This window comes from Macrotis lagotis, chromosome 5, assembly GCF_037893015.1.
Source record: "Macrotis lagotis isolate mMagLag1 chromosome 5, bilby.v1.9.chrom.fasta, whole genome shotgun sequence".
Taxonomy (NCBI): domain Eukaryota; kingdom Metazoa; phylum Chordata; class Mammalia; order Peramelemorphia; family Peramelidae; genus Macrotis; species Macrotis lagotis.
Genome location: NC_133662.1, coordinates 189,941,759 through 189,964,027, shown reverse-complemented (window position 1 = coordinate 189,964,027; position 22,269 = coordinate 189,941,759). Strand labels below are relative to the sequence as shown.

The 22,269-nt window shown below is 34.6% G+C and overlaps 1 protein-coding gene across 12 annotated transcripts in view; it reads right to left on the bottom strand.

The window, feature by feature from the left end:
- The window catches only part of ERMARD (ER membrane associated RNA degradation), a 183,086-nt gene that overhangs the window by 160,093 nt on the left and 724 nt on the right, over positions 1 to 22,269 (bottom strand). For 9 of the 12 annotated variants that reach the window (XR_012468611.1, XM_074188100.1, XM_074188098.1 and 6 more), the window contains exons 2-11: positions 17,948 to 18,116; positions 16,348 to 16,487; positions 15,545 to 15,646; positions 14,935 to 15,024; positions 11,531 to 11,628; positions 10,602 to 10,738; positions 7,068 to 7,182; positions 5,320 to 5,422; positions 4,216 to 4,245; positions 847 to 915 (exon numbers count right to left, since the gene is read on the bottom strand). Coding sequence is in view for 11 of the 12 variants with exons in the window: in XM_074188100.1 (XP_074044201.1) it covers positions 847 to 915; positions 4,216 to 4,245; positions 5,320 to 5,422; positions 7,068 to 7,182; positions 10,602 to 10,738; positions 11,531 to 11,628; positions 14,935 to 15,024; positions 15,545 to 15,646; positions 16,348 to 16,487; positions 17,948 to 18,116 (1,053 nt within the window). In the remaining variant the exon portion in view is untranslated. Of the gene's footprint in view, positions 1 to 846; positions 916 to 3,680; positions 3,775 to 4,215; positions 4,246 to 5,319; positions 5,423 to 6,269; positions 6,419 to 7,067; positions 7,183 to 10,601; positions 10,739 to 11,530; positions 11,629 to 14,934; positions 15,025 to 15,544; positions 15,647 to 16,347; positions 16,488 to 17,947; positions 18,117 to 22,269 lie in introns of those variants that run through there. The other 3 variants (XM_074188101.1, XM_074188102.1, XM_074188103.1) reach the window with 3 other exon arrangements.

Sequence of the window (22,269 nt, the reverse complement as noted above, 5' to 3'; positions counted from 1 at the left end):
TAATTTTACCACCTCAATCTTGATCTAGGTAAAGGGGTTTTGTTCAGCATTTAAACATAACTTAAGTTATTTAAGAAATCCATGGGAAGTTTTGAATGAGTTATGGAGACCAGAACTTCTCACAGCAATTGGTAGTGATTATAAAACTCTTCTGCCTCCTGACCTCTCTCCCATTAAGACAACCAAATTTGACTTCCTATAGCTGGAGGTTTAAGCTCTGCCTTCCAGGGTAAACAGAAGTCATTGGTAAGAGTCAATGACCTCTGAGGGCAAATGAGAAATATTTATAGTGCATTAGGGTCTCTTCCTCCTTTTCACCCTTTCTCCTGTTCCTTCTTTGCTTTATCTCTTTTTTTCTCTTACTCTTCTCCACTCTCTATTTCTTTTTTCTTTACTCTCTACTTTTTCCATTTCTTCCCGTCCTTGCCTCTATTTTTTCTCCCATTCTTCTTTTTCAGTCTTTAACTTATACTTTCTTTCTTTCTTTTCTATTTTTTCATCTTCAAATTTCACCTTCTTTCCCATACAGTTTTCTCCACTTCTCTTCTTTACCTCATTTAGTCTGACACAGATAAGAGCCTATTAGTCCTATTCCATTCTCTCCACCAATCCCCTTTTCCACCAAAAACAAAAACAAACAAAAAACCTTAGAACATCTTCCTATTAATCTACAAAGTTACAGAAATTCAAACATCAAGAAATTTGAATCAAAATGCAACAATTGAGAAGTATTGCTTTAAACACAAATCTCTTAGCCCGAACCAAAATAAACTATTTTTATTTTGTTTGACTAAATTATTTCCATACAAAAAGAATGTTAAATTTGGAAGGTATTTAGTACTTTACCATAGCAGGTTCTCCAAGGAAAAGAGGAAGATTATTGATTTCATCATCACTTAGTTGCTTTGCTAATATCTAAAAAGACAAAGAAATAAATTGCCAATGGACCACGAAGCCCCACAATAATTACTTCTTAACAGTGGTATTACTGAGACAATATAATATTTTTCGGGAAGTATTTAAAACACAAAAAAGTGAAAGAACTACTGAAGTTCATATGCAGAGTTTACTTTTGTATGACTATTAAATTGCAATAGGAAGTGTTTATTCAGTATAGAGTTAAAAAAAGATAGTGTTTTGAGATTTATGAAGAACTGTATCTATCTAAAACCAAGAGCAATCATTTTCAGTAATGATGATCAGAAGTTAAGCATGGGGTGTCCTTTATTACTATAACTATACATTATTGTACAATACAGTAATAAGACAAGAAAAGGAAATCAAAGGAATAAGCATAGGTGATAAGGAAATCACCACTTTTGTTTGGTTTTTTGGGGATTTTTTTTGTTGCTTTTAGGTTTTTGCAAGGCAAATGGGGTTAAGTGGCTTGCCCAAGGCCACACAGTTAGGTAATTATTAAGTGTCTGAGACCGGATTTGAACCCAGGTACTCCTGACTGCAGGGCCGGTGCTCTATCCACTGCGCCACCTAGCTGCCCTGGAAATCACTAGTTTTTGCAGATGATGATAGTTTACCTAAAAAGCCACCAAAAAATTAATAGAAACTAACCACTTCTGTAAATTTGTAGATGCAAAAATCCAGCAGGAAAAGGGTTTTTTTAATTCAACTTAAATTAATAAAGAGTATAAAAAACTTGGTAGTCTACCTTTCAAATAAGACACAAGCACCATATGAAAATTATAAAATATTCCTCAAACAAATAAAAACAAATCTAAATAATTAGAGAAATATTTATTGTTTATGGTAGCCAAACCAACATAATAAAAAATGACAACACTACCTAAGTCAATTTACTTATTCAGTGCCATATCAATCAAATTACCAAAGAATTTCTTTTAGAGCTAGAAAAATTCATCTGGAGGAAAAGATCACAAATATCAAGGGAATCAATGAAAAAAATAATGGGAAGAAAGGGGGTCTAGCAGGAGCAGAGCTCAAACTATGCTACAATGTTGTTTTTGATATTAAAAATAATTTGGGGCGGCTAGGTGGCACAGTGGATAGAGCACCGGCCCTGGAGTCAGGAGTACCTGGGTTCAAATCCGGTCTCAGACACTTAATAATTACCTAGCTGTGTGGCCTTGGGCAAGCCACTTAACCCCATTTGCCTTGCCAAAATCTAAAAAAAAAAACAAAAAACAATTTGGTACTGGTAAAAAAGCTGAGAAACTAATCAATAGAAAGGATTAGGCACAAAATATACAAAAGCAAATAAACATAGTAACCTAATGGATGATAGATCTCTGCTACTAGGAGAAGAACTCACTACTTGGAAAAAAAAACTATTAGGAAAATCTGACAGAAACTAAGCATAAGCAACATCTATTAGCTTATAACAAGATAAGTTCAAAAATGGATGCATGACCTAGACATAAAGGATGTCTTCATAAGCAAATTAGTATAGCAAGGACAAAATTATCTTTCAGATCTAATACTAGGGGAAGAGTTTATGAACAAACAAGACAGAATAGTTCGCAGGTGATAAAATAGACAATTTTCATTATAAAAAAGTTAAAATGTTTTATATATAAAATCAATGCAGCTAAAATCTGTTCAGCAGGAAATTAGTGGGGAGAAACCTAATAGCAAATTTCTCTGATAAAGGTTCCATTTTTAAAATATTTAAGTCAAATTTACAAGAATAAGAGTCATTCCCCAACTGATAAATGACTAAGGGATATGAAGTGAGTTTTCAGATGAAGAAATCAAAGCTACCAATAGGCACATGAAAAAAAATTCTTTAAAACTCTAATAACTATTAGATAAATGTAAATTAACAAAACTCTGATTATCACCTCACAATCACTGGATTAAGATAACAAAAAAAGAAAATGACAAATGTTGGAGGGAGTATGAGAACACAAGTACACTATTGCATTGCTGGTAGAGCTGTGTATAAAGAGTGTTCAGTTTATATCTTTAAGAACTCAGTTACTGACATGTAACCAAATATCTAAATAAGCAATTTATATTTAGTTTAGTAGGTTAAAATTTGATTTTGGCAAATACTACTTATAAGTTTTCATTTAAGATCATGATGATAATTAGAATTTCTATAGCACTATTATGTGCCAGCTACTATGCTAAGTGCTAAGCACTTTACATATATAATCTTATTTGAGATAAAAAGTTCCCAACTTTTTAGTTAATTTTTAATTCTGCCCTCCATAGAATTAATTCAACATCACTACCACTAATATATGCAATAAAAAAAATCTCAGAAATACAGATAATGAGAGACATCAGAGGTCATGTAGTCTGATCCAAACCTAAACAATAATCTCTTTAATGATATATCCAAGAGGTCTTTACTTGAAGACTTTCAGTGAGAAAAAACTCACTTTCTGAAGCCAAATTTACATGTCCTGCTTTTGTATACCTCTAATTGGTAGGAAGATGTTATTGTTTTTTTTCTTACAGTCTAAAGTTCCTCATGGGAAACTCTAGCCATTGTGGCTAACAAAAAAAAAAGTTATCTGATATATATATATATATGTATATATATATATATACATTATATATATATGTATGTGTATATATATATATATATATATATATATATATATATATATATATTACAAGATACTACAAGAAAGTCATCTGATAGATATACCAGATATATCTAATAGATATACTAGAAGGCAATAATTACAGTATACCTGAAAATCTTCTAAAGCCCTCACTTATTAATAGATCATCAAATTGCATTATCTTGAGGCCTTTCACCATTCTGGTTGTACTCCAGTAGAGTCTTAGCTCATTCATATCCTTCCTAAAAGCACAGTGCCCAGAAAGAAACATATCACAGGATTAAGACCTACTTGGCCCTGGTCACTTTGCTTTTTATTAACATATCCAAAGAAAACATTAGCTTACTTTGCTTCCAGATAACACTGTTAATTCAATTCCATACCTTCCCCTATCCTATACTTTTTTCTTAGGGTTTTTGGTTTTGTTTTGGGTTTCTTTGAAAGACAATGGGGTTAAGTGGCTTGCCCAAGGCCACACAGCTAAGTAATCATTAAGTGTCTGAGGCTGGATTTGAACTCAGTTACCCCTGACTCCAGGGCCGGTGCTCTATCCAATGTGCCACCTAGAGGCCCCCATATCCTATACCTTTGAAGTCAATTTTTTAACACAAGTTAAAAAACTTCATTTAAAGAATGTCATAAGCATGCTAATTTAACTACTTACTTCATCAAACGTGGTGTAAAAAGTTGTAGACTTCAGAAGAGAAAAGAAAAAAGAAAAATTCAGATATTATTCAAACGGGGAAAAAGTAGTACATGAGCACAAATAGTAAACTGTTTTTGGCTACAGACTTCCTATGGTTAGGAAGGCAATGAATAAACTAACTGAATAACAGCATTATTAGAGAAGACCTGTGACATCATAAACCAGTAATTAAGACATGTTTAAAATAGTACTCATCTGAGGGACTTTAGTTGTGGTTAAAATTCTGGATGTAGTAAAATAACATACTTCCCTAGCACAGAAATTTCTGCATTTATTTTCATATCCATATGAAGGACCTGTGAGATGATCAGTGTCAGGAATGCCAGGTGTAAGATGCCCTCTGTGAGAAGAGAGTTGTCTGAAATGCATAGGCATTAATTGGTATGCCCTGGTTTACACACTTAATCAGTGCCAAAAATTGGATTAAACACTTCTTCTTGACTCCAAGCCCAGAATCTTGTTCACTATGCCATGTTGTCTCTCTTATTATTTCATATATCATTAGTTTAAAAGAGTATATTTGGTTACCATAGGAAAAAATGATCAAAAACTATCATAAAATTAATAAACTTTACACCTACAAATTACTAAAAAATAAGAATTAACAAATAAGATAATCAGAAAGGTATAATTCAGTTTCACTAGTCATAAAATTATTTTAGTAATAATGGTTGAAACTCATATAGTGCTTTGAGCCCACAAAATATCTTACACAGATCATCTCCTTTGCTCTCTGCCATGACTCTGTTAAGTAGTAGTTCAAATGAGATCAGGGACTATCATTTTTGTTTCTGTAACCCCAATATCTAGCAGAGTGGCTGACATATACTAAGTACTTAATAAAGATTTATTGACTGATTTATTGCTTACTCATTTTACAGTCTGAAAAAAACAGACTCAGGAAAATTAAGTAACATGCAAATAGCTCATCTTATACTGAGAAAGCAAACAGATTTAAAAAAATAAACTCAATATATTTTTTTCTATCACTGACTTCAGACAAATGGCTAGCTTTCAGATTATCTCCCAAGTAGAATAACAAAACAAACAAAACATGTATACCTCTGCTGTTAAAAATCTTTGGGGACATTTATTAACTGTGGTAAAGACTTTTCGAAGTCCAGTTTCCAGCTGTGTCAGTAACAGTATTATACAGTCAGCATATCTGTAAGAAAGATCCAAAGTTCTTCATAAAAATTTATTTAAACAAACTTTACAGCATCCAAATAGCAGACCATGCAATGCTAATTTGATATTATAATTAAGGCAAAATTAAATAATTTCCTTAAGTCAGAAAGGAAACTAAAGAAAAACAAAAATAGAAATTAAACTCTCACATTTTTTTTTAAACAATGCTTCAATGTGTCCCAGGATTCAATGATACATCTTTAGTGACTATGAGGTCATGGCAGGCCAATTTAATTTCTCTTTCATCAACATTAAGTCATTCATAAATACTGGAGTTAAAGTGAGTCTCAAAAGGACTTATATGTACAAAATATTTGTGACAGCTCTTATTATGGTGGCAAAGAACTAAAAATTTAGGAGATGCTATTAATTGAGAAATGACTGAATAAGTTACACTAAAGAAATATAATGGAATACTAACTACTCTGTGCTGATAAAAGTGACAAATGAAATAGTTTCATAAAAACCTGGAAAGACTTATATGACCTGACAGAAAGTGAAGTGAGTCAAATCAGAACATTGTATCAGCAATACTGTTAACAGTGATCAACTGTGAAACACTTGACTTGGATCAATATAAAGATCCATGACAATTTCAAAAGTCTCATGATGAAAAATGGTATCCACCTCCAGAGAAAGAACTGACGAACTGAGTACAGTCAGAAGTATAATTTTTTTTATTTCACTTTTCTTTTGCAATAGAGTTAACATGGAAATATTTACAGATTTTGCGAAATTTAACATGTATAATGGGAATCATATTTCTTGCCATCTCAATTGGTAGGGAAGGGATTTGAAGAAGGAAGAGAATTTATGGAACTCACTTTCCCCTTGAAGTCTCCATGAAGGCAAAGGTCTTACGTAATCTCCATGGTGGTTTGTTTTTTTCTCATGAGTTTTTGAACTTCCCAAGCATCAAGCAGAGTGATTTGCTCAAGAAATGCTATCCTATGACCATCTATGATGGACTTAGTTCCTCTTGGCAGGTCTGTGATCAAGGAAACACTCTTGTGATGGGAAATGCCATCCACATATAAAGAAAAAACTATGGAGTCTGAATGCAAATTAAAGCATACTATTTTCAATTTTTAAAACGGGTTTTTTTCATAATTTTTTTTCCCTTTAGTTCCAATTCTTCTCTCACAACATGATTAACTGAAATATACTAAACATGATTGTACATGTATAACTTATATCAGATTACTCACTTTCATTAGGAGGGGGAAAGGGTAGGGAAGGAGAGGGGTAGAAAAATGTGGAACTCAAAAGCTCACAAAAAGGTGAATGTTGAAAACTATTGTTGCATGTAGTTGGAAAAAATAAAATAACATTCAAAAACAAAAAATGCTATCATAGTACTTCTATTAAAAAAGAAACAAGGAAATTAACCCATTTAATTAACAATTATCATAATAAAACATGAATGGCAGATGTTTTTAGATTAACTACCAAATTTTATTTTTACTCTATTCTAAAATAGCTAATAGCTTGTTGTTCCAACTAAACTCAACTCTTTCATTTACTTATATTCAAACAGCAAACAATCTTTGGAAAGTAAAAGAATTCTTTCGACTAACTCTAACTCTAAATCCTAAATTCAATAATTTTAATTCTTCACTTACCGATGTGATCTGAATTTCGTTACTATAGTTTCCCAAAATGGGGTCATGATCTTCAATACAAAAGTAGATTTCTTTATCAGTTCTTCAACTACTGATAGTACTTCATCACTAACATCTACACAGAGAAATAATTTTTGAATCAGTCAATTTAAAAATATTTTTAATACTAACCAGCACCATAAAGATTTAAACAATCACACAAAGTACTGTAGAACTTATTTATGTTTATGAACCAAAAGCTGATACTTAATAGAAAATCATCATTTACACTGTTTATTTCTGTATCTATCTCTGATCCTCTACAGACTAATTCTTTTCTAAAAATCTCCAAAATATATTTGTAATTGGTCTGTATTCAATATGTACATGATTTTTCATGATTCTCTTGTATTACTCATTCCCCCCCCAATTTTTCTTCTACCTCTCTAATTTGCTTTTTTTAAAAAAAAAAATCCTTTTTAAGCTCTTCCAGGAATTCTTTTTTGGGCTTGAAATCAAACTACATTTTTCTTTGAAGCTTCACATATAACCACTGACACTATTATCCTCTTCTTAGTGTATGCCTTGATCCTCCCTATCACCATAATAACTTTCTATGGTCAGGCTCTTTTTTTGTTTTGTTTCACAATATTTTCTACCTTTTTTTTTTTTGAGACGTGGTGTTTTTATGTGAAAGTTAGGCTCTGATACTTCACTGTTTCAAGCTTTTTGCACTGTGGTACTGGCTTTCATTGAGTTTCAGGGCTTAGCTGCTTGCTTTCTCTGGAGAATAGGCTTTTCTTCTGCTTGTACAGGGCATGGGGTCTCCCTGGGGGTTAGCTGCTAGCCTGCTCTAGGAGTGGAGGATTTGCTGCTAGATTGCTATGGTAACAAAGTCTTTCTGGTCCTGGAAGAGAGATTTTGTTTTTGATCTGCCCCAGGAGTGGGACCTTGTTGCTGGATTGCTATGGAAACAGGGTCTATCTACTAGTAGGCTCCAAGGGCAAGGCTTCACTACTGGTCAACAGTGGAGTTAAGGCTTCACTGGTGGTATGTGTTAGGGTGGGGGGTGGGGGGCTTGCTGTGCTGCAGACTCTCTTGCCTAGGGGTCTACCGGTTTGTAGAAGGGCAGGCCCTCACTGGAGGACTGTTCCAGGCTCAGCTGCTGACTGTTGCTGCTCTTGAACCTCACTCCCATCCCAGTCCAGTGATATAGAACTTTCCAGACAGGCTAGTAAACTACTTCCCTGCTCCTAAACCAATTCTGAAGTAGTTTTCCTAGTTATCTGGAAGGGACTTGGGAAGGGTTTCTTCCTCAATTCACTATTCTGGAACTGGAAACTGCTAATGTAGTCTTGCATTACACTATACATTCACAAGGACAGTGTCTAGAATCATGAGATGAGCGTATCACTATGCTCTACCACAGTCAGACCATGGGAGCTTTTAATTTGGTTCTAGGCATCACATTTTATGAAGAACATTGACAAGCTGAAGAAGATAAAGAGGAAGGCAGTTAGCATGATGTGGGACTTCAAGGCCAAGCAATACAATTTTCCATGACACACAAGAGATAAGGACTCAAAGTTAAGGTTTGAGTCCTTAGACCGCTGCATGAATTCAGCCCATGATTCAACATTTCAGTAAAGACCATATCCTTTTCCAACATAAGATTGTTAGGATTGAATCCATCACTTCTCCTGATATTTAAGTTTCTCAAAGAGAACACTGGCTCTTGTTATTTTTTTATTCTTATGTTTTTTCTGGTTGCCTCTGTAAATTTGCTAGGTATTACTGTCCAGGTAGCTAGCTCAATTCTATAAGCTTAGATATTAGATAAAACATCTGATTTCTGTGCAACAGATTTGGCTTGATAAAACTATAGACATTCCATCAGACACCACTCTTTCTAAAGTCCATTTCCTTACTCTTGGCAGGCACACACAGGCGCGCATGCACACACACACACACACACACACACACACACACACACACACACACACAAACACAAACACAAAAACACACACACTTCCTTCTCCCAGATTCTCCCAGATGAACTCATCACACTCTGGTCATGATTCATTTTGCCTTAGTAGCTCTTGGATGAGAAAATTCTTCATCTCTCAGGTCTCCCTAATTTTTCTTTCTCTGGGATTCAGGCTTCAAGATGTCTACGATACTTCCCATACTTTTTTTGAGAGTTTAGACTCTAGCCTTTCTCTTGGTCAGTCTAGAGTTATTCAGTTAGCTTCTTAAATCAGTTGTCATTATTATTTTTTCTTTTTATTAATTAGCCCCAGTGGAAAATACTATTTCTTGGTTTGTCATGGGTCTCCCTAGGTCACACCAGGCTCCCTCCATCCTCAGTCAAGGTGGAAAAGGTCTCTCTAATGTATGAGACTTTGAGGTCATCTATTTCTCATTTTACAGAAAAGATATCTGAGGACCCAGGAGGCTGGACAGGAGAACAGGGAAGAGGGAGAGGCTAATGAAGGAAGACCTCCAGGGGGAGACAGTTTTTGGGTGGAGTTAAGGAAGGAAGAAGCAGGAATCTAAGAGGAATCTAAGAGACCCTCAGGACAAGCAGGACCCTAGACAAGGAAATGGAGGAACAGACAGGCATATGCAGGTATTTGTCTGAAGTGTCCATAAAGTCATTCCAGCCTTCTTGGAATGTACAAATTTTCCTACAACCATTACTTCAAAGAAGCCAGTGGTTCCCCTTGCCATTCCTGGTTCCCCTTGCCATTGGTGATCAGGAGGCCAGTTTCAATGTTACTAAGTACTTGTTGATTAATTAAAATATTTAGGATCTAGAACATATAATAAGATAATAGGATAACAAAGACACAATCTAGCACTCCTTACATACTCTCTTTTTTTTTAAGGTGGTGGTAGTGGTGGCAGTGGTGATTTTGGTAGCAGTAATAGCATTCACAGCACAGACTCTGGGCCAGCAGATATTCTTTTGTTTGATCTTCACACCCACCTTGTGAGGTAAGTGCTTACAAATGAGAAGAACGAGGTAAACAGAGATTAAGTAACTTGCTCAGAGTCAGACAGCTAGGAAGTGCATCAAGATTTGAACTCAGGTCTTCCTGACTCTAGGCCCAGTGCTCCATCCACTGTACCACCTCACTGACAATATTCCAAATGATAACCACTTTGCTTCCAAATGTCCACCTCCTCCAAGACCATAGAAAAAGACTCTTCTTTAGTCTTATACCTATACTATTTTGCTGCTATTAAATAGTGGTCTTTTCAGTCCTTAAAATATACCAAACTCCTAGAAATTAACCAAGAGTCCTTCTGACTATAGGCCCTTCTAGCACACAAATTATAATCAAAAGAATATAAAAGTTCATGAATACATTTTATATCAAGTTACTGCATCCTGCATTCCCAACAGCATAAAAATACACATCATAATTCTACTTTTTGAATTTATAGCCTAGTGATTATATGTGTGTGTGTGTGTGTGTGTGTGTGTGTGTGTGTGTGTGTGTGTATTTTACAAAGGGATTCAAATGAGGAAATTTGAAATATAGTACTTGCCAGGAAAAATGCTCAATTCCTTTAAGTTTGTAAAAGTTACAAAAGGCCGATGTATGAATGTAAAATTAGTTTGCTGAAGATAACTTTTTAAGAGTTGTCCCAATCCTGCTGTCAACAATACCAACATAGAGCAATATCTAAGGGAAAGTACCATAGAGATATATTAGAAAAAATATGAATATATATTTATAAAACTTATAGAGCTAAAATAAAAATAAGCACTTCTAGAAAGACAAAGTGAACCATGAACCTCTAAATTATGAGATACTAAATTATGTGAACCATGAACCTCTAAATTATGATACAAACACAGGGCTGGGAATGAAAAAGTAGCAGTGACAGAATAAAAACCAAAGACAATAAACCAGATAAGGGTGGGGACTATGTTTTATTGTAATTCTTGGGAATTAGAAAAGTAATCATTACAGACTTAATAAATATTCTTAAACAAGTAATCACTGTCTGAGAATCTCTTAGAATTTAACTTCTCACTCAAGCTCCTTTGTATTGTTTTACTGATTACCTATTCTTTGTATTCATTCCAGGCTGACCCCAGGTCTAACTATATGAGAACCATCTAGTCACAATATTAATACTTTCTTTTATTTTCAAAATCCTATTCCCAATTGTTCAGACTTGAATACTTTCATTTTCAGGTTGTCACTTCATTAATCATTTATAACATTTAGCATCTTATTTAATCCTAAACATTCTAGTATGACTACTCCTTCACTAAACAGGATATACTTTTTGAAATAAATAACTGAATGAAGCCTTTCAAAGCAGACCTAGTTCTATAATTTGGGAACCTATTCTCTATATTCATCTATAACTTACTCCTCAAAATGTTTCTGTTTTGTTGTGTGAATATGAACTGAACAATATTTATACCTAAGTATAAAGAGAAGTATATTTTATTAGCAACTTACTTTGGAGGAATTTCCTGAGGAGACACAAATCCATGCCACAAAATATTACGCAGATTGAGTCCACATGGAGAACCAATGAATACCCTGAGTATTTCCATCTAATTAAGATGAGAGCAAATTATTGAGTCAATCAATATAACTTTTAACTTATGTTTACTTTCTTATTGTTGCATACATAAATTTTTAACATTTAGGTTCATTTAGGATGAGGTAAATTTGTTTAGTGCTAATAATAACATATTAGAACTTCAAAAGATATTAGACTGCTTTTTTTTTTCTTCTCTGGATTCTCACTTTTTCCTCTCTCTAAACTAGAAGCTCTGGCAGATACTGACCTCAGCACCATGTGTCTGTATCTCAAAGTTTTTAATCTCCTTTCGTTCTTTCTTTAATCTCCTTTCTTCTCCTGGGCTCCTTGACACTTTCATTCTCCCTTCTTTCCTCTAACTTTCTGGATCTAGTTAATCTAAGCTTTCTCTCCCTCCCTCTTCTCTCTCTCTCTCTCTCTCTCTCTCTCTCTCTCTCTCTCTCTCTCTGTCTTTCAAGATCTCAATAAGAAGTTTCCTAAACTTTGTAACACTGTTTGGCCTCAGTGTAATCTGGAATGGCAGGAAAAATAGCCTGTTAATGGGACTTTGTAGTACTATTTTCATCTGGATCTGTTCTGCTGCAGCATAGGTAAGTTGACAGAACTCTTATCTTCTAGTGCCCTCAGGACTGACAGAACCTGGGTTCAGTCTGGCTCCCACCCTTTCCATCACTATGACTGAATCTAAGGTAACCATGGATGTGGCAGGCCAAACTCAAAGAGGCTGTCACTAGGTATCCTCAGTGGAGATAGGACAAATCTGACAACCCAGAGCAAAAGCTGAGGAGAAAAGGGTTCTGGACTGAGAAGTAACTGGCATTTTAAAAGAGGCTACCTTATCAATACAATCATTTCTCAGATTCCCAGGAAGTAATTAACTCCAGAAAAAAGAAAATAAAGAATCAAAGACAACCTATGCTGAATCACCAGGAAACAGAGATAAAACAGAAATTCCCAGAAGCCTGAGCCTAGTGTTAGGCCCAATACCCCAGATCAAATATGACCTGTCAATCTATCAAAACAAGACAACAAGATGAATAAAGAATAACCAAAGCACAAAGCTCCAATAGAGAAATCAAATCTGAGGATATTAGCAAACAGATGAAAATGCTGGAACATAAAGAAGAACTACTATGGCTTAAGAGAAAACCAAATGTTAATCCCAGAAGAAAAAGAATGCTACAAGAAATCTTAGTAGAGCCTCAAAGAAAAGAATATACTGCTCACAAGGAATATAAGAGTAACTGAAGAAATTGAAATAGAGGAAATGTTAAGAAAAATCTGTTCTTTAATCTATTCCCTCTGCATGACCTTATACCTTCCATTAACACTGATCCCACTACCATCTCAAATGTCCAGGTTATAAAATGAAGTCAATGAACTTTTAATAAAGTTCATTGGCAAGGAAGGACTTTGGTAAATCCAGGCACAAAGCAAGCCTCTATCAACTCAACAATGGATCCTGCCTTAGCCTGAAAGGATTAAGTCTCTGCACAAACAACCTAATCATCTCATCTCTGCTGAGTTATGTGCCCCCCCCCCCAAATCCTCCTAAAAAGCTTGCTCATTCACTTGAGATCAGCCTGCTCTGAGGGAGCATAGTTTCCCAAATAACCTCTCACTCTCCTATGTACATCTTTACTATGTATCCCGGCTTGCTCCTCTCCTTTGGAGGTCAACCTGCTTTTGGGGAGCATCATTCCCAAACTGAATCACCACCTTCATCATCAGCTGGATCCATGTGAATCTAAGCCCAACCACTGGCTGGTCCCTTTCCCTTTTTCCCCTTTCTTAATTGTGCTGTTTTCCCCAGACCAAAGTTCTTCTGTGCTTAAATTCATTGACTTGAGAACTCTTTACCTTACTAAAGCACCTAACCAGTGAGCTCTTTGTAGTAACTTGTGAACTTTTGAATTGTGAATTAAAATCTATGCCTTTTCTTTAAAAAAAAATATTATATTATACAATATACAGAAATTCAGCTAATTCATGCTAATTTGTTAGAATGGAAAATGCCCTGGGTCAAAAGTCAGAAAACCTGGTTTCTATTCCAGAGGCCCACCCCAATTTGCTGTATGAAATTAAGGAAGTCATTTATATTTCTATGCTTAAGTTCCTCTTTCTGTCAAATGAAAATACTAATTCCTTTCCAATAGCCTGACAGGACTATTAATAGCCCACCCAAGAGATCACATAATATTGATTGTCACAAGGCACTTATCATTAGTGATAATATTATTAACTTACATTTTACAGTTTTCAAAATATTTCACATTTAATCTATATAAAATTATTATGAAGAAGGAAGGGTAGGTAGTGTCATTATAAATTAAGAGAAAAACTGTGACTTTATAAAGTCTATACCTAGTAGTAATTGGTTTAAAAATGGATTAAAAATGGAAACTCTTAACTTTTAACTCTTAGCCCAATTTTCTAGCCAATATACCACTCTCATTTGATAGAAATAGCTGTAAACCATGTTTACAGAATTAAATTTTTTTTTGTTTTTTTCTAGACCTGATGAAGTGAATTCATAACTAGTTTATAAAACTATATGCCACAAGGCTCTATATATAGTCTCTTGTTATTCAAAAATTTTAACAGTAACTATAATATAAAAAATCAGGAAAAATAACTAATATACTGGATGACAGAAGTGGAATTCAAAAAGATTTCAAGAGACTAAAATGATAAGGACAATAGTGACAAGAAATTGAAAAAAAATAATGTAAAGTCCTTTAAGAAAGACAGTGGCAAACTTGTATACAGAAGAGGGAAGCTAGGGAGATAAAGGATCTTGAAACCATATTATATGGGAAATACTGGAAAGAACAATAGATGTTGGCCTAGATTAGAGGTGATTTGGGGACTCATGACTACTGTCCTCAAATATCTGAAGGTTATCAAATAGAAAAACGATTGGAATTATTCTATAAGATTCCAAAAGATAGAAATAGAATGAATGATTATAAATTACAGAGAAGTGGATTTTAATTCAACATAAAGGACTTAATAAAACTTAAGAGCTGTTCCACTACAGAATTGATTGCCTTTTGAAATCGCAAATTTCTCATCACTAGAAACATAGAAGCAAAAGTTTGATGACCTCCTGTGAAGACACTGTAGAAATAATTTCTCTGCAGGGTAGAAGGTTGGACCAGATATTCTTTGTAATCTCTTTTAATTTCTAGACTCTATATATTATACATATTAGTTTTTTATTTTTCTGAAAAAACCATCAACTTAAAATTAGTGAAAGTACAAAAAAATCCTATTGCTTTATTTCTCTTTGCAAACTACATAAGAAGAAACTTACTACAGACTGTCCAAACACTTCAGCAAGCTCCTTAGATATAAGCAAGTCTCTTAAAAGAAATGGACATTCCTTTCCAATCAATAAAAACACCTATAATTCAAATAAAAAGATGTTTTTAATTTTAAAAAATTACTTTCAGTTAATCAGATTTAAAAAGAAAAGTCACAATGCAATGTGTGTACAAAAGATAAGAGGAAAATGTCATGAGAAATACATGTTATTATAACAGGAAGTAACAACTGAATCATAAAATGATTCATCTATATCTTTTTTTATAATTCTGTCTTTAAGACAGTCACTTACAGAGAAACAATTACATTGAGCAATCTGATAACAATTATCCTAGTTCCTGAGCTACCATGTAGATAAATATAATTTCAACTTGGCATGCAAATGAGTAATGTTTTCTTGTTTCCTGTACAAGGAATTTTTAAAGTACATTAACTATTCTTTTTTTTAATTTTATTTTTTCCAGTTACATAGAAAGTTTTTTACATTCATTCTTTTGCAAGCTTTTGAGTTCCACATTTTTCTATCACCCTTCCCATGGCAGTGAACAATCTTATATATAGGATTGTACATATACACATCAATAATTCTAAGCACTTACATCACCCAAAGCTCTTTCCAAACATGATGTTAGTTTCATTAAGCTAAGAGGAACAGCAGCTGGTTGTGGACTCTTCAGCGCAACAAATATTTCAGGAAATAGCTATTATAGGACATTAAGTAATAGATGTTAGTGAAAAGAACTAGCATTTTTCAAAACAAGTACAAATACTATCCCTTTAAATTCAACCTCACAAATATTTCAGTGGCAACTTTTCATGACTTTTAAGCAAACAGGCATCTCAAATTACACTAGGAGGAAAAGAAAGAAGCATTTCTATAACACTTGAAGATTTCAAAATGCTTTACAAAAATCATCTTTGTTTTTAATTCTCACAACAACCAAGTGAGGGAGGTGCTATTTTTCTCATTTTACAGAGGGGGAAACTGAGGCAGGCAGCGCTAATTGACTCACCAAAGCCTTCCTCAATCAAGAATGATCTTCAAATTAGCTAGTAAGTGTTTGAGGTCAGATATGAACTCAGATCTTCCTGATTCCAGGCCCAATACTTTATCAACTGGGCAACCAGGTACTCTACTAAATATTATGGAAAAATCAAGAACAAGAGCTAAGGCATTCTTTTGAATTTTGTTTCTTTATATCTACTTAACTCTAAAAATTAATTACAAAATTAATAAAAGTGGTACAAATGGGAATGAAATGTCACTACATAATTAGCTCCTAACACACACACATATATATATGTATGTAGGCAACTTACTTTAATATAAACCATCATCTGTTTAAATTTTTAAAAGATTTTTAAAAACTATGTAATTTCTACATATTGCACAAAGTCATACCTCTGGAATATTTGTCCACTGGAACCAAAATGCATATTGATCTTCAAATTGTATCCCAGTCAGAGAACATATGTGGGTATGAACAGTTTCACATACAGGACCCAAAAGGCTCACACTCTTTAAGTAATCTACATTTTGCCCTTCCAGAAAAAAAAAAAGAAATGCTTTTTAGCACGATCAAGATATATGTTGCATAGTTTCTTCAATTATCAATGAAAAAGGTTAGGAGTTGAATATAATTTCGAAGTTGGAAGAAATATTAAAGATTACCTAATTCAACATTTTTATTTCAAAAAAGGAACCTGAGGTCTAAGGAATTTAAGAGCTTGCCAAAGTTAGACATTTATTAAACAGCAGAGCTTAGTTCAGGATAAAAATCCTTAGGCTCCTTTGCCTGGTTGCTACAAAATGCACTGTATTGCTACCTCACCTATTTTGTTTCCATCTATTCAGTCAAAGAGAATGACTTTGATTAGTAAGGGAGCAGATTAAAAATAGTTAAGCGGGCGTTGAAATGTACAGCAAAACTAAAACATAATCCCCAACTGCTCTGAAGTCTTTTGACTAAATTCTGTTACTGAAACAACCTAAGGTACAAATATAACAATATTTCTCTTTGAATCTTCAGAATTTAACACAATGTCTAGTACATAGCAAGCGCAAGAATGTTGCCTCATATTTGCCTCACCTGCACTCCCACTTCTCCCCCTCCTCCCTCCTTCACATGAGGGAGTGGTCCTTACTCTTATAAAGGCTAGTCCCTCTACTTGTTCAGGTGATCCCATTCCATCCTCTCTCCTCCAACACCCTCTATCACCCCCTCTTTCACTTATATTCCATCTCTTCCTAGAGGTGCCTCCTTCCTGCCTCAACAATGGCACTGCTTCAAACCCTGACTTGATCCTTCCATCTCTCCTGCCCCTGGTAGCTAAAGTCAACAAATCATCTGCAATAGACTCACTTTCCTCTCATTTTCTGCTTAGCTCCTTTACTTCACACTTCCAACCTCAAACTGCTCTTTCTAAAGTAAACAATGCCTCTTTAGTTGCCAAATTCAATGGCCTATTCTCAATCTTCATTCTTCTTGAACTCTATGCAGCCTTTGACACTGGATTGCTCTGTCCTTGATAATCTCTTCTTTCAAAGTCTTAGGGATACCAATCTCTCCTGGTGCTCCTCCTTATCTGACCACTCCCTCCCTGTCTCCTTTTCTGGATCCTCTTCTAGGCCATGACCTTTAATTAGAGGTCTCCCTCTGGTGCTGCCCTGGGTCCTCTTCTCTTCTCCCTCTATACTACCTTGTTAAGCCATCTCATCAGCAACCAAGGATTTCATTACCATCTCTATGATAATAAATCTCAAATCTATTTATCCTGCCCCAATTTTTCTACTGATCTTCAATCTTGCATCTCCAACTCCCTTTCAGGTATCTCAATCTGGATGTCCAGTAGACATCTTAAACTCAATATGGTCAAAACAGAAATCATTATCCACCCACTCACCCTCAACCTTCTCTCCCTCCTTCCGTCTGTATTGTCTGTATTACTATAAAAGGCCACACTATCCTCCCAATGGAGGCAGAGACATAATATATACGAACCTGAATCTGTATAGCATATACATTCAGCAATTGTTTCCCAACATACTTCACCATGTTGAGATACAATGTTGTTGATATCGTGGCTTTCTTTTACTTCAAACCCAAGTCTGCAAACTATGTCATATACTAGGGGAGATAGGCATGTTGTGATGGAGTCAGTTATTAACATCTGAAATATAAGATATAATGGACACTTGTTATCAGGAAGAAAAAAGATATAAAGTGATCCAGTAAATAAATTATGTTGACTTTAAAAAGACAGAAAAAGAAATATAATAAATGCTTTGAAATATTTTTAAAATATCAATTTCTAGAAATATTTTACCTAAGATCTTAAAAGTATTTTATGAACCATAACAAGAGCATTTCTTTCAATGCATCTTCTAAAAATGTCATTACTTTTAAATAAAACACAGTGAGTTGTACAAGTAGAGAAGCACTTTATTTTTTTTTTTCTTTAGATTTTGGCAAGGCAAATGGAGTTAAGTGGCTTGCCCAAGGCCACAAAGCTAGGTAATTATTAAGTGTCTGAGACCAGGTTTGAACCCAGGTACTCCTGACTCCAGGGCCAGTGCTTTATCCACTGTGCCACCTAGCTGCCAGAGAAGCACTTTAAAATGTTGAACTGAATTCAGTATTCCCAAACTTCTATTTCCCCATCTATATAACATGAGGACAATCATATCACTTCACCAGGCTTTTGTAAAGATCAAAAGAGAATAACATCTATAAAGAGCTTTTCAAACCTTAATAAACATCTTCTTTCCATAGGGAAAGTCAAATGCAATGAATCAACATGAAGACATGAAGGAAAAAGAAAAGATTCAACAACCTATTAACCAACAAACCAAACTATAATTGCATTCTTGTCTACATTAAATCTTCAACCTTCATGATATACTCATGTTATACCAAAGTCATCTCCAGTATCTGTTTAGAAGTCTTATTCTGAGGATTGGACATGGGACTCTTTTAATGTATGTGCCCAATGGATAATTTTCAATGAGAATGCTGAACCTAAAGAAACAATGGTAATCATTCATATTTAAACATATTTATAAAACACTCTCCTAATAAGAACCTCAAAAGTAATGGAAATATTATCTAGTGTTGCACATAACTAAACAAAAGCTCAGATATTAAGTAATGAAGGATGAAATGACAGTAAAATTAGTTCTTAAGACATATACAGATGTGTGAATATAGACATATACATAGATGTATAATTGGTAACTTACTTTAACATAAGCCATCATCTTTTTAAAATTAAAAAAGGATTTTTATAAACTACTTAAGTAGTCACACAGCTAGCTAATGTCATTCATTCATTTATACAAGTGTGAGTGCAAGGACTTAAAATATAGTCCTTCTGTCTACAAATCCTGATTCCATTCTACTGCATCAAATAGGGTTTTCTTTATATAAACTGTACAAAGTTTGTGTGCTTCCATTTTCAGACAATATCTTGTTTCTTTCTTCCAAATAAAAATCCTTATTAAACCAATAATTAATATTTCTAGAAAACAAGATGTGCCTTATCACAGAGTTGTTTGTACTTTAAAAGAAGACTCCTGGCAGAAGTCTTCAAAGAACAAGAGAATTAAAATTATAAGACTAAAATAGAAGGTGACAGGATTGACATTTAGGGACAGAAAAGAATCAATGTACCTCACCAAATATTTATTAAGCACCTAAGAGAGGAGGGAAGAGGAAGGAATATGCCATGAGTGCATGTGTACCAATGCATATGTACACATATATCTACATGTATCATATACCTACATGATCTATGAGGGGTCATACATTTTTGAAACCATATACAAGTATATAATATATGTTCTAAAATTTGCTGCCTCTAAGATTAACATGCATATATATAACTTATTTTATGTATGTGTGTGAATGTGTTTATATATGATGGTTGTATATACTATACATATACTTGTGATATATACACACATAATACACACGTACATATACTACACTCACTATGCTATAGAAATATACACAAGTATATATAATATATACAGTGCATGCTATATACATATAATATACATGTGAGAATACAACACACAATGTGCTATATACCAGATATAGTATATAATATATATGTACATAACATACAGTATGTGATATCTATTTTATACACCATGTATATATACCATACACTCACTGTATGTGCTATATATACCTAATGTACACATGTATCATGCATACCGTGTGCTGTAAATACACCTGATGTACATGGTACGTGTACCATACACAGTGTGCTGTAATATACAACCAACGTACATGTGTACCATGCACACCATGTGCTGTAATATACATCCAATGTACATGTGTACCATGCACTGTGTGCTGTAATTTATATCTTATATACATGGTAACTGTACCATGCACACTGTGTGCTGTATATACATCTCATGTACATGGTAAGTGTACCACACATACCACGTGCTGTAATATACACCTGATGTACCATGCACACCATATGCTGTAATATATAGCTGATGTGCATGTGTACCATGCACACCATGTGCTGTATATACATCTCATGTACGTGGTAAGTGTACCACACACACCATAAGTTGTAACATACATCTGATGTACATGTGTACCATGCATACCATATGTTGTAATATACATCTGATGCATGTGTACTGTGCACACCGTGTGCTGTATATACATGCCATGTACATGGTAAATGTACCATGCACACCATGTGCTGTGTATACATATGATATACATGCGTACCATGCACACCGTGTGTTGTATATACATCTCAAGTACACAGTAAGTGTACCATGAACAGTGTGCTATAATATACATCCGATGTACATGTGTACCATACACACTGTGCTATAATATACATCCGATGTACATGTGTACCATACACACTGTGCTATATATACCTAATGTACACGTGTATCATGCACACTGTGTGCTGTAATACACACCTGATGTACACAGTATGTGTACCATACAATGTGCTGTAATATACAACTGACGTACATGTGTACCACGCATACCATGTGCTGTGTATGCATCTGATGTACATGTGTACCATGAACAGTGTGCTGTAATATACATCCGATGTACATGTGTACCATGAACAGTGTGCTGCAATATATATCTGATGTACACGTGTATCATATACACTGTGCTATATATAACTAATGTACACATGTATCATGCACACCGTGTGCTGTAATATACACCTGATGTACATGTGTACCACGCACACCATGTGCTGTGTATACATCTGATGTACATGTGTACCATGAACAGTGTGCTGTAATATACATCTGATGTACATGTGTACCATACACACTGTGCTATATATACCTAATGTACACATGTATCATGCACACCATGTGCTGTAATATACAGCTGATGCACACAGTATGTGTACCATACAGTATGCTGTAATATACAACCAATGTACATGTGTACCAAGCACACCATGTGCTGTGTATACATCTGATGTACATGTGTACCATGAACAGTGTGCTGTAATATACATCCGATGTACATGTGTACCATATACACTGTGCTATATATACCTAATGTACACATGTATCATGCACACCGTGTGCTGTAATACACACCTGATGTACACAGTATGCGTACCATACAATGTGCTGTAATATACAACTGAGGTACATGTGTACCACGCACACCATGTGCTGTGTATACATCTGATGTACATGTGTACCATGAACAGTGTGCTGTAATATACATCCAATGTACATGTGTACCATACACACTGTGCTATATATACCTAATGTACACATGTATCATGCACACCATGTGCTGTAATATACACCTGATGCAAACAGTATGTGTACCATACAGTGTGCTATAATATACAACCAATGTACATGTGTACCCCGCACACCATGTGCTGTGTATACATCTGATGTACATGTGTACTATGAACAGTGTGCTGTAATATACATTCGATGTACATGTGTACCATGAACAGTATGCTGTAATATACATCCGATGTACATGTGTACCATACACACTGTGCTATATATACCTAATGTACACATGTATCATGCACACCGTGTGCTGTAATATACACCTGGTGTACACAGTATGTGTACCATACAGTGTGCTGTAATATATAACTGACGTACATGTGTACCCCGCACACCATGTGCTGTGTATACATCTGATGTACATGTGTACTATGAACAGTGTGCTGTAATATACATTCGATGTACATGTGTACCATGAACAGTATGCTGTAATATACATCTGATGTACATGTGTACCATACACACTGTGCTATATATACCTAATGTACACATGTATCA